The sequence below is a fragment of the Bos taurus genome, chromosome 22, assembly GCF_002263795.3.
Source record: "Bos taurus isolate L1 Dominette 01449 registration number 42190680 breed Hereford chromosome 22, ARS-UCD2.0, whole genome shotgun sequence".
Classification (NCBI taxonomy): Eukaryota; Metazoa; Chordata; class Mammalia; order Artiodactyla; family Bovidae; genus Bos; species Bos taurus.
In genome coordinates this window covers 49,687,383-49,700,565 of record NC_037349.1, presented here as the reverse complement: position 1 = coordinate 49,700,565, position 13,183 = coordinate 49,687,383, and the positions used below count along the sequence as shown (strand labels likewise).

General features: G+C 48.9%; 1 protein-coding gene across 11 annotated transcripts in view; it reads left to right on the top strand.

Moving 5' to 3' along the window:
• Positions 1–12,118: 12,118 nt before the first annotated feature.
• The window catches only part of DOCK3 (dedicator of cytokinesis 3), a 303,790-nt gene continuing 302,725 nt past the window's right edge, over positions 12,119–13,183 (top strand). For all 11 annotated transcript variants that reach the window (XM_024983256.2, XM_024983261.2, XM_024983252.2 and 8 more), the window contains exon 1: positions 12,119–12,517. In XM_024983256.2, the coding sequence (XP_024839024.1) occupies positions 12,133–12,517 (385 nt within the window). In that variant the 5' untranslated portion in view covers positions 12,119–12,132. The remainder of the gene's footprint in view (positions 12,518–13,183) is intronic.

The following is a 13,183-nucleotide window of genomic DNA, read 5'->3' as shown; positions in this document are numbered from 1 at the left end:
GAAATGGACGGTCACTGTGTTGGATGCTGTTAAGCAAGAAAAATAGGAGGTTAGAGAAACACAAGATGTTCTGTTGCAGGCATCTTGGTGACCTCAACACAAGCATTGATATGGAGTAAGGGAGCTGAAAGCCCAGCTGGGGAGGTGGGAAATGTAGACATGGAAGCAGTGGCAGTGAGCACAGAGAAGGGAGTGGCAGCCTTTCTCCAAAGCACCTGGTGAGGAGCCTTGAGGGCTCTAGGCATTTGCTGAGAGACCAAAGCTCTCACTGGCCACATGAAAAGAGAAAAGTGAGCCCTGTGCTTTGGAAGTTACAGCCTGCGCCAGCTGATGTGGATGAGTAGATGAGACAGGCTGGGGAGAGAGGAAAGGATGAAATAGGCACAGGATCCATGCCCAGCACTGTCCCTGGCTTGATATCAGTCCAGCTTTAAGAAGTCCTCTATGCTCATCACCACGAGGCATGGGCTCCAAGGAAGGGGGGGAGGGTGGACTCATAGGGCAGCTCCATGTCCTTTTGTATGTTATTTTCCTGAGAAAGCTGCACTGGTTTATACAGGTTAGTTTGTCCTAAGAGTACCACATATGCATTGGGAAATTGCAGAAAAGAGGGAAAGGTTAACTTCTTGGTGTATTTGACTCTGGTTTGTTTCTGCATGCAATTGTTCTTACATAATTATAGCCATGCTGTGAGCAGAGTTTTGGGCCTGATTATTTTTCACTGAATGTTACATAATAGACATTCTCCATGTTGTTATATAGCTTTCGTTGTTGTTATCAGTTGCATAAAATTGTATGTGGGAATGCCCTGTGTTCAGTTAACTCATCCCCTACCAGTGGTCATTGGGGTTACTTCCAGTATTTAGAGACCGTCCTGCATTGGCTATCTATGTGTGTGGAGTTTTCCCTGGATCCATTTTTACAGAACTAACTTTTTTGGGGTTTGTGATACCCACTTGCCATATTGCTGGTGGGGAGTCAGCTACACCCACCCTGCTGAGAAAACACTACATGAGGCAGCCTACTCTCATATTCCTAACTGCCTGCACACTGTCATTTAAGATGTTTCTTTTTATTTGATGGGCCCAAGATGGGGTCTCATTCCAGCTCCAAGCTGTCTTTTGGGGAACCTCCCTGGTGGTCCAGTGGTTCCGATTTCACCTTTCTGCAGGGGTGCAGGTTCAATCCCTGGTTGGGGAACTAAGATCCCACATGCCTCGCGGCCAGAAAACAAGAAAAACAGAAGCAATGTTGCAATTAATTCAATAAAGACTGTAAAAATGGCCCACATAAAAAAAATCTTTAAAAAAAGCTGCCTTTCTTGAAGGTTATAGAAGATACTCATTTTCCTATATGTTCACTTACTGGTTCTTTTTGTCCTCATGGGAGGAAGCAGGTCTTATCAAGGGACCCACACCTGTACTTTTCCGAGTGGGCTCTCTGATTCCACCCTCCATGCCCTTCCACTGCCCTAACCAATTTTTACGGTCACATCTTTCCTCCTCAGGGTCTCATGTAGTTCCTGATGTCCAGTTTTCAGTGTCCCTCCCCAGGCCAGACCCACATCCCCACATCAGGGAACTGTAGAATAGTTACAGCAGTGTCTCAGCCTGCTGCACAGACTCTCCTCTGAGCCATCATCAACTCTGCCCTGGCTGCTTGCCCTGGACCTGGCAGAGTGTTTGGGAAACATGCCTTGACCAACTGACCAATCTAGTCTCTATTGACTGCTAGGAACTCTGTCATCTGCTTCCACTTACCTGCAGCCTGCCCCAAGGAGCTCTTAGGCTCCAGTCACCCTGGCCTTATTACTGCTTTCTGCCTGTCTTTGCTTCTCTGTTGCTCTGTGCCTGGGTTTGTGAAACCTCCGTCAAGAGTGCCCCTCTTTACGCCTGAGCCGTGTTCAGTCACTTTTGTCATCTGTGATCTTGCCTCCTCATCTGAGCCTTACCTGGATTTTTCTGGTCTACCAGGCCTCCTGTTTCGGAATGTCTATAGCATATATAGTTTATAGGGGCTCTTTGAGAGGGTCTTCAGTAAGTCATCCCCTGTCCTCTATTCAGCTTTGGAAGAACTTGTGAAATAAAAACCCAGTTGGAGGCCAAAGCATCACCTTCTTCACTGATGAAGGCTGAGGGGGAAGAAGAAGCTTAGTGTGAGGACACAGGGGCTGGTGAACTAAGCCCAGAACTAGGCTCACCTCTTCCCGGTCCCCTAGTCTCACTTTCCCTGGGTGAGTGAGGACTGGGGTACCACAACCCATGGGGACCTGCATGTGGAAGGGAACATCGAAGAAAGTGAGAAATCCACCCTCCCCCACAGTCCACCCCCCTAATCGTGTCTTGAATTATTTTCTAGTCAATTTCAGGTGGCTCAGATGCTAAAGCGTCTGCCTACAATGTGGGAGACCCAGGTTCAATCCCTGGGTTGGGAAGATCTTCTGGAGAAGGAAATGGCAACCCACTCCAGTATTCTTGCCTGGCGAACCCCACAGACAGAGGAGCCTGGTAGGCTACAGTCCATGGGGTTGGAAAGAGTTGGACACAACTGAGCGACTTCACTTTCTTTCTTTGTTTCTTTACTTCCACTGTGAGCTCTAAAGCTCAGGTATGCATAACTTCTCCTCATAGTGTCTTCAAGTGGATGAAGAGGACTTGCTTTAGCAAGCCCCTCCTTCTTCCTGTACACATGCCCCAGCTAAGTTAGAAATTCTGTTCTGAGGGCTTCATTTCTCTATCAATGCTGGCCTTGGTCGATGAAGACCCTATAGGAGTGAGTAGGGATGTAACCACTGTCATTAACTCAGGCCTCCTGAAGGCAGGCTTCCATGGGGGTGCAGGGCATGGGAGTACAATTAGTCTTGGTGTCCTTGTAGTAGGAATCAGGAGACAGCCAAACAAGCAGTTGGGATGGTACAGACATGCTCCGTTTAACTCACGATTGTGCTGAGAACCTCCTTTGGGCCTTTCCTGGACCGAATGATGAATGACTGGGTCGTCCAAGGTCTGGAGGATTAATTATTTTTGGCTGGGCAGGGGATTCCGTGGACAGAGCCAGGTTACAGACCGTTGTTCCATTGGCTGCTGCTGCTTTCCAGAGGAATCTGAGCCCTCACACAATTTGGAGCCCACCTGGTAATGCTTGGATTCCAGAGCTGTGGGTGCACACACATCATTGCACCATGTAGCGTTAGAAAAAGATTTCTCTAAAAATAACTACCGAGGAATATTTAATTTGATAGCAAGACTGTGACTAATGCATGAAACAGAGAGAGTCTGTGTGACAAGACACAGTACAATAATGGGGAGAAATTCATGTTTGACCTTTCCACCAGTGCAAAATGAAACAGACCTGAGCCTTGGCAGCTGGGGCTCTAGGGGAAGTGGCTGTGAGCAAGGGGTATGATGGTCATGGAGGAAACTGATGGGATATGCAGTTTTCAGTAGTGTTGCATTATGGAAATAGCTCAAGGAAATCAATACCTTTTGGTGTTAAATAGCAGGAAGGGACTGGGGCTGAGCTAAGTGCTGGCTGGTGAGAGGTGGATCCAGGAGGCCAGCCCAGCTGGATGGGGTGACAGAACCAGTTCTTACAGGCTGGCTCGGAGGAGAAGTAGGTTCCCCAAACAGAAGGAGACCCACTGTTTCTGGGAAGCAATCTGAGCTGATGGGATAGGAGCAAGGTTACAATGTTGAGTGAACAATTACCTTCTGGTAGGCTGGATGCAGGTTCGATTCCTGGGTCGAGAAGATACCTGGAGGAGGAAATGGCAACCCACCCCCAGTATTCACGTCCGGGAAATCCCACAGATGGAGGAGCCTGGTGGGCTACAGTCCATGGGGTTTCAAAGACTCGGGCATGACTAAGTGACTAAATAGCAGGAGCAGGCTCTGTGTTGAAAGCCTCCTAGGCATTCTCCTCAGAAGAATGCCTGATATAGAAGCTGTTATTGTTTCCACTTGACAGAGAAGGAAACTGGGGTCACCCAGCTGGGAAGTGTCTGGAGCTGGGTGTGAAGCCAGAGCCTTCAAACTCTTATTTGCTGTTGCTTGGTCAATGACAACTTGAGAAAGCTCAAGGGCTGGCAGCAGCCTCAAGTGACAGGTTGGGGTCGGGGTTGGGGGAGGCTGGGTATGGGTGATGGTTTTGGCACGAGCCACCTGGTGACAAGTTCTTGTGAAAAATTGCCATGGCTCTTGGCATGGCAGGTTTCCGGGTCGGAGTCACTTCCACGATTGTTCCATAATTCATGACTGCATATTATAAATTCTGATCCATCACCTTCAGTGCTAATTGGAGAACAAAATAATCTACATTTCTTAGAGTTGTTTTTCCTCAGTGGTAAGAGGGTGAGTACTGTTGCTGCTTCTTCGATCAGGGTCTTACACGTTCTGAGTACTCACTTAAGGTTTGTTCTCAGGAAAGAGTCCTTCTTTTTTTTTTTTAAGTTAATTTATTTGTTTGACTACATTAGGTCTTAGTTAGGGAATGTGGAATATTTTCGTTGCAGCATTCAAACTCTTAGTTGCAGAATGTGGGATCTAGCTCCCTGACCGGGCATCTAACCCAAGCCCCCTGCATTGGGAATTGTCTTAGACAATGGACTACCAGAGAAGTTCCACAGAGAGTTCTTTAGAGGTTTTTGTTGTCTTGGTGTTTTTTTTTTTTTTGCATCCTCTTCTAAATGTTGGGCTTCCTAGGTGGTGCAGTTGGTAAAGAGTTTACCTGCCAATGCAGGAGATGCTGCTTCAGTCCCTGGGCTGGGAAGATTTCCTAGAGAAGAGAGTGGCAACCCACTCCAGTATTCTTACCTGGGAAGTCCCATGGATAGAGGAGCCTGCCAGGCTACAGTCCATGGGGTCTCAAAAGAGTCAGACATGACTGAGTGAGGACTCATTATGTTCTTCAAGAAAGAGATTAGCAGTGGTTCCTGAATCAGATTCAGGGCTAGTTGCTTCTTGGCATGTTTGGTGATATTCTTGCCCTAACCCCTTGGCATGGGCAGATCCGGGGGATAAACCAAGAGTTGAGGTCACAGTTAACCAGTGGGCCCAGGACCCCTCCCTCCTAGACTCTGGGATGTGCTTTGTAGGAGGTAAGTTACTCTTCCTCTCTGAGCCTCAGGGATGAGGGCTAAGTCTCCACTCAGGTGTGAGAGAATCAAGGAACGGTTGACTCAAAGAGGGGAGGGCAGCCTGGAGTGGCCCTGGCTGGGGAGTGGTTCTGACCCATAGCCTGGCAATGGTTGGTGTCCCAGTGTCACGAGACCCGGTCAGGTCCCAAGACCTGGCCCTGCCTCTCACTCCAGCCACATCTCTCCCCACTCTCCACTTACTTGCTTGCTCACTCATCGCATCCTGGTCACACTGGCCTTTCCATTCTTCAGAGACGCTGAACTCCTTACCTGACCTGCCTCCCCAAATGCTGCTCCCTTTGCCTGGGGCACATTCTCCCCTTCTTTACTTGGCTGGTTTGTCTGCATTGTCAGGTTCCAGCTTTTTTTTTTTTTTTTTTACTTTTGGCTGCGCTGAGTCTTTGTTGTTTCCGCTCTAGTTGCGGTGCACGGCCTTCCCATTGCGGTGGCTTCTCTTGTTAGGTCCCAGTTTAAACATCATTTCCTCCAGGAAGTCTTCCCAGACTTGTCAAACTAGGTCGGTTCCCTTGGTGAATGCTCCCTTTGTAAGTGTACTCTTGTCCTAGTACTGCTGTCTCTAATTAGAGATTTGCTTGTGTGATAATTGGTTCAGGGTTTCTTCCCCCCAACTGAATGGTTAAACTCTGTGACGGGAAAGACTGAACAGCTGCCCTGGACCTGGTCCACAATAGGTGCTCAATAAATATTTGGTAGATGAATGATTAAAATTTTCCATAAACTTCGAGGTAAAAAGTATGAGGAGCTGGTGAAAATGAAGTCTTCCCTTTCTCGCTCCAGCCCCACAGCAGTTCAGAGATGGGGTAGGTGGTGCTACACCAAACAAACAGCCTGCGTTTCGCACTTAAGCGAAATGGTAAAGGCTTTGCAATTGGTTGCTTTTTATGTGTGGAGAAATTACCTCTGTCCTGATTTGCAATATCTGTGCTATTTTGGGCTGTTTTTCTCTTTTGGGCCTATTTGTATTGGAGCAATAATTTCACCCTTTGGCTACGCAGAGGCCCAATTAATATTACAAATATGGTCCCATAAAATTCACTTCTTGACATCAGAACGTTTTGTTGCTAATTACTCTCCAAGGTTTTTAATTTCAATTCCTCCTTGATGACTTAGTGCAGAATTCAAGGGCACAGTTATTTCCCCCAAAGGGAAAGGTGAGCTAAGTGATGTCGAGCCTCTACCACCTTGTTCCTCCTTCCAAGGGGTATCTTGTTTTTGATTCTATCTCTTTTTATTTTGCTAGCCAGAAGCAAACAGGAAACAAACAAAAACCATACTGGAACAAAGATTTACATTTCTTGGGGGAGGGGGAAAGCACTTATTCTCTAATGAATTCATTCAAGCAATATTTACAGAGTACATACTATGTGTCAGATCCTGTTAAGCACTAAGGAAGCAGAAAAAGAAAAAGCCGTTGTCTCTAGGTAGCTCATAGTCTTTATTTATTTATGGTTGCATTGTTGCAAGGGGTTTCTCTAGTTATGGCGCACAGGCTTCTCATTGGGGTCTCTTCTCTTGTTGTGGAGCCCAGGCTCTATGGTGGGTGGGCTTCAGTAGTTGTGGCTCCCAGGCTCTAAAGCACAGGCTCAGTAGTTGTGGCGCATGGGCTTAGTTGCTCTGCAGCATGTGGGATCTTCCCAGACCAGGGATTGAACCCGTGTCCCCTGCATTGCAAGGCAGATCCTGAACCACTAGACCACCAGGGAAGTCCAGCTCAAAGTCCTGAATGGTCAGGATTAAGGTGCTGAAGTTGTGACACATCCCAAGGTGCTTCCCCTGGTGAGGCTTGATAGCTACAGCCCACCCAGGAGTGTCACATCAATTTCTGGTGGTTAAAATCAGGGAGGCTTTGGTCACTTCTCATTTGAAAGACCCTGGCTAACTGCAAGTAATCTGCATTTTAACGATATTTTGAATGGGTTGGTAAAATAGGAACAGATGGTTAAAGTTTGTCATTTTAGGGAAAATAATGAAATATTGCACTGCTTAATCTGTCTCTTTTTCACACTCTTCCCTGTCCCCTCCCCACTGCAAAGATATTCAGATGCAACAAAATTTAAAGGAAAATACTAATAATATCTTTGTTACTTAGGTCTCTTCACCTGAAAGGACCCTAACTTTGTCAGCCATCTCTGTGTTAACCTACTCTGTTAGCCTTTTATTCTAGTGTTACCTCCCGAGAGAAGGTTTCCTAAAAGATGTTGCTTTGAAGGAGCATAAGGGTTGGTGGTGAAGTGAGACTAGCTTACCATGAAGGAAACCCGCTCTGTAGATGCTTTATTAACCAGAGCAGACCCATTCCTAGTTGAGCCCAGCAGGGGAGAGAGAAGTTGGATAGCATGTATTCTGAGCCTCTTAGCCACCTGTCCCGGGGGTGCAGATGGCCATAAGCTGTAGCTGCAGCACGTCTTGACGAAGAGAAGGCAAACTGTCGCCACTCTCACCTGCACTTCGCTTGGGCTTGCCTCTCTACCTGCTGCATTTCTCTGAAGCTTTCCCATCATTCTGCTTGGACAGAGCACCAGATGAGCTCAGCTGCTGGGTGAGGGAAGTGAGTGCTTCTGGCACCATGGCCAAAATCTCTCTGGAGAATGAGCATCGTGTACCACTTGCCTTACTGCTTGCCGACTTCAGTTGCAAAAGCCTCCAGGATGCTCCTGGATAAACATCATTTTTGTGGCCACACATTGTTTTATGAGCTGAGTCATCAGACTGGCTGACTCCTTAAATACTGCTGTCTGATTCTCCAGGCAGCAGAAAATGAGGAGAGGAGATATGAAGTGTAGCTCCTTGAGTTTATAGAGGGCCAGTCTCATTCAGCAAAGATAACGAGGGGGGATCATCGTTACAGAATTTGCTTATGTTAAACAGTGGTTGATTAACTTGAGTTCCACTTAAGACAAAAAGATGATACTGTCCACATTTATGTTACTACAAAATCTGTTTGGTTATGGGCTATTTTTAAATTTTTAAAAATCTTTTTATTTTGTGTTAGAATATAGCCCATTAACAAACAAGGTTGTGATAGTTTCAGATGAACAGCGAAGGGATTCAGCCATACATATACATGTATCCATTGTCCCCCAAACTCTCCTCCCATTCAGGCTGCCACTTAACGTTGAGCAGAGTTCCAAGTGATGTACAGTAGGAACTTGTTGGTTATCCATTTAAATATAACCTTGTGTACATGTCCATCCCAAACTCCCTAGCTATCCCTTCCCCCCATCCTTCCCTCCAGCAACAGTAAGTTCATTCTCTAAGTCTGTGAGTCTCTTTCTGTTTTGCAAGTAAGTTCATTTGTCTCATTTCTTTTTAGACTCCACATATAAGGGATGTCATATGGTATTTCTCCTTCTCTGTCTGACTTACTTCAGTCTGTATGACAATCTTTAGGTCCATCCATGTGGCTGCACATGGAATTATTTCATTCTTTTTAATGGCTGAGTAATGCTCCATTGTATATATGTACCACACCCTCTTTATCCATTGGTTTTAGGCTATTTTTAATAGTCACCAGTCTTAAAGAATATCCTGTTGAAAACTTGATTCCCTCTTCACTCATTTATTACAATGTGATTTATTATGAGGTAATCAGTTCGATCCGAAAGTAATAGTGATGTGTTAAGTCAAACTGTTTGAAAATTCTCCATTTCTCTCTATTTCTTAGATAAATTGCTCTGCCATGTTTATCTTCTGAATAGATACTCAGTAACATGTCTTGATGAATTTTTAATTAAAGCCAGTGTGCCTGTATCAGAGAAATTTACCCTAATTAACTCAAGTTTCTGAATTTGGAGATTTGTAACTCCCTGAAGTAAATTTCTCAGTTCTCTTTCCCTATCTACTTCATTACGTTCCTTGAAAACATACAAGAGCATCCATCCAAGACTATATACCGAATTCCTGTTAGGTGGCAGGCACCATGTTAGTCTCTGTGTGGGGTAAAAATAAGTGAAGAGCAATCTTTACCACTGAAGGACACAAATGTTTGTCAATGTGTAAGGTGGACATATTTGATCTCTTGGAGGAGGGTGGGATGGATAACGGCTACAGGAAAATTCCTTATGGAAGAGCAAAATCCCCTTTAGCCAGAGGCAGCTGGGGAAGTTTTCCTGGGGAAAGCAGTCCTTGGAGGGTGAGGAGGATCCATGAGTTTCAAGAGAGGAAAATACATAGGCTGAGGGATACTGTATACAAAGGTCCAATAAGAGCCAGGAAATAGTATATGGTTGTGTCTGGAGTTGGGATAGCCCCGCGAAGAGTTGGCCATGACTGAGCGACTTCACGTTCACTTTTCACTTGCATGCATTGGAGAAGGAAATGGCAACCCACTCCATTGTTCTTGCCTGGAGAATCCCATGGACGGAGAAGCCTGGTAGGCTGCAGTCCATGGGGTCGTACAGAGTTGGACACGACTGAAGCGACTTAGCAGCAGCAGCAGCAGCAGGGACTTATAATTGGAGAAGGAAATGGCAACCCACTCCAGTGTTCTTGCCTAGAGAATCCCAGGGACAGGGGAGCCTGGTGGGCTGCCGTCTATGGGGTCGCACAGAATCGGACATGACTGAAGCGACTTAGCAGCAGCAGCAGCAGCAGGGACTCATATGAGAGCAGTTTCCTGGAGGTGACAGTGTCAGAAACCAGAACATAGGGGACTGAGAGTCAAATACATTGTGCTGAAATAAAGGGGTTCGGAATGGATAATTCTTCTCTGAAGTCAGGGCGAGAGAAAAGGACGCAAGAGGGAATAGGGGATGAGAGTACCAACAGGTGTTCCTGGGACCACAGAAAGAGCCTGTGGAGCACAAAGGGTGAAGATGGGGGACAGGGAGCAGCAATGGTGCAGTGGTTTCCTGGTGGTCAGAACATATGGAAGAGTGTGTGGAAAGCAAGAGAGGGTGGGGCACTGAGGGGCCTGATTTTCAGAGGCAAGCTGGAAGTCGGTTCATATGCCAGAAGGGGTATGTTTGTGCAGGGTAAGAGTGGATTGAGAGCCTCCGTAGGTGAGTGGACTGAGAACCTGAGGAGAGGCTCAGAGCAGATGCTGTAGGTATAGGAGGGCAGGTGCATTGTCCTGCTAAATGCTGATTTTCCACAACCTGTGCTTTGCCCTTTTGCTTCAACTCAAGACAATGTGCTAAATTTAGTGCAAACAGCAAGACTGTAGGAGTCTGGGACTTATCAGATGCCCTCCCTCTCACCTTGGCTCCCTCTCTTCTCTGCCAATTGGGATTAAAGCCCTCCCACCCCTGAGCTGAACTGTGGAGACATGGATTGGAATTGTCTTTATATGGGGAAGTCATCATCTAGGATGGATTGAGACAGGGAGTAAGTGAACTTTGGGAAAACTAGTTCTTAGGCTCCGAGATTATCATCACATATATCAGTCAATGGGAGTAGAACTACGGGATGAAATAAGAGCTCTTAAAAGGTTGTTCAGAGGGTCTGTGTAGCTTGGCACCTCTTGTTGGATAGCTCCCTGGAGAGAGCTTTGTGGGAATGGGGCTTCATTCTGTGGCAAACATCCAACGGTTGCCACTGGGCAGGGGTCTAGCTCTCTGGAAGAGAAAGCAACATAAGTGAGGATATGTCTTTTAGTATGTTCTCGGGTCAAAATGTATCAAGCTATTAAGAAACTCAGTCATTTACAGAACATTTTTCAGGGGGCAGGAGTGGGCAGCCTTCATTGGTGGGAGGTGGGGTGTATAGGTGAGCAGATGGGAGTCTGTGGCAATGATCCAGGTGAGCACAATCAGGCCTGGGAGGAGTTATGAATCATAAAGAATATGGTGAATGAAGAATCAACAAGATCTGTTGATAACCAAGATATTCTTGTATTAGCCTCACTTCCTATTCAACAAGTGTGTGTCAGGTGCTGGGCTGCATCATGATGAACCAGAAAAGTAACTGTAGCCTGGAGTTTGCCTTTTGGGAGCTGACAGTCTTCCAGGAAAAGTAAGACACAAAGGCACACAGCTTGAATCCCAGACAAAAAAAGGATCCAGTCTGCTAGCTGCAGGATCAGGGAAGGTTTTTCTGGAGGTGATGCCTTGGACTGGCTTTTGAAGAGTCGGAGTGCTCAGGAGTGACAGTGGGGGGTGACACCAGGGTTTTGACTTGGTGGTGCTGGTGACAGAAATGTACGGATCTGCTGTCATTAGGGCTAAGAACACTGTGCGATCCAGATGCAGATGGAAAGGAGAAGTCCTGCAGTTGCCAAGACCTTCCTGGTCTTTGATGAGCCACTGATCTAGGGTCACGAAGTGTATCTGCAGACCCAAGAGTGAATGGATTCTTAGGGAGGAGAGAAAGGAGGAAAGTGTCAGAACCAAACCAGAAACTCAGGATGGCCTGTAAGACAGAGACCTAGGAGCAGCAGAGGCGGTGCCCAGTGCAGGAACAACCACCCCTTATCCCCCACCCCCACGCCCCCAACGAACAAGTGCTTCCTTACTAGGAAGGGTGCAGTGATTGTTCTGACCCCAAACATCTACCACACAGGCCAACTCAGGGTGACAAGAACCAAGGAGGAGTCCCAGAGTCCAAAGAGCGAGGGCCATGAGTGTGCCCGACTTCGTTCACCCACGGCGACCCCGCCCTGCGGGACCAGGGATCTTTTAGGGATGGGGTCGTGACGGGGCTGTGGATGGCAGCTGAATGGGTCTTAAAGCGGTATTATTCCCTCTTCCTTGCTCTCTCCTCTCCACTTGCGATCTCTGGGTGCAGGAGGAATTGGACCTCGAAGCCCGTGGGGGCCCGAGGGCATCCCACCTGTCCAGCCCCGCCTCCTTCGGAGCTTGGGGCCACCCAGGGCTTTAGGCCTGCCTGAGAGCCAGTCCTGACCCCGCCGGGCCGTCCAATCGCCTCTCGCGGATTTCCCTCCGCTGGCGCGCGGCGGCGCCGGCGCGTGGGGGCTCGCGCGCGGGCTCGGGCGGCGCGAGCCCGGGCGGCGCGAGCCCCCGCGCGCCGGGGAGCGGCGCATGCGCGGGCATCCTGCGAGCCCGCTGAGGCGAGCCGAACCGCGGCGGCGCCGGGAGCCGAGCAGCGAAGCTGTGAGGGACGAAGCGGCGGCGCGAGAGCAGCGGGGACGGACAGGTGGCGAGCCCTCACCCGCGTCGACCAGGACTGCCGGGCCGCCCGCGGAGCCTCACGGTCCAGACGTGGCGGCGGCGGCATCCCGGACGGCCTGTGAGGGATGCGCCGCCCACTGCCCCGCGCCGCCTGACCTCCCCCGCCTCGGCTCGCGGTGCGCCACAGCCGGGCCCGCGGCCGTCCTCGCCGCGCTGTCGCCCGGTCGCCGCGCCCGCGGGGCCGCGCCCGGCCCGGCCATGTGGACCCCCACAGAGGAAGAGAAATACGGCGTAGGTAGGTGAGGCTCTGGCCTGGTCGCTGCGGGGGTTCGGGGGACGCGCCCGTGTTCTCGGCCTCGTGCGGGCCCCGCCTCAACTCGCGCCCGCGCGCCCCCCGCCGCGGCCCGCAGGCTGCGCGGCCTCGGCGCGAGGTGTGCGCGGGGTGGGGGCGGCGCGGGCGCGAGGCGCGGGGGTGGGAGCGGGTCTCTAGGCGCGCGGAGGGCGGCAGGGGGCGCTGGCAGCGCAGCCTCGGCAGGTGCGGCCGGCGGGAGGGGCGGGCAGGGCCCCGGCGGCCGCCCGAGGCTTCTGGTGCGGGGCACGGGGCAGTTTTACCCAAGAAGCCAGTTTCTGAGAATCTGTTTTCTCTGCTCTCGAACCTCAGTTTTAATGAGTTTCTGATCCTGAGTTGATGAGCCGGATGACTGTTTATTTTTGGACTCAACCTTAAGGGAAAAAAAAAAGGGATAAAATACGTTGACATCATTTTCTCTATTCAGAATTTTGCAGACATTTGACTGGAAATGTTTGATCCGTTTTACTTTGTTTTGCCTTCAATATTAGAAAGAGTAATTACGTTACAATAGGAAGTGTTCTTGCACATGCCCCAGTGTTTATTGTATGTTATAGTCATGGTTTTGTTAGGAAACAGATGAATCTGTTTTTAAATGAGACCGTTATTCCT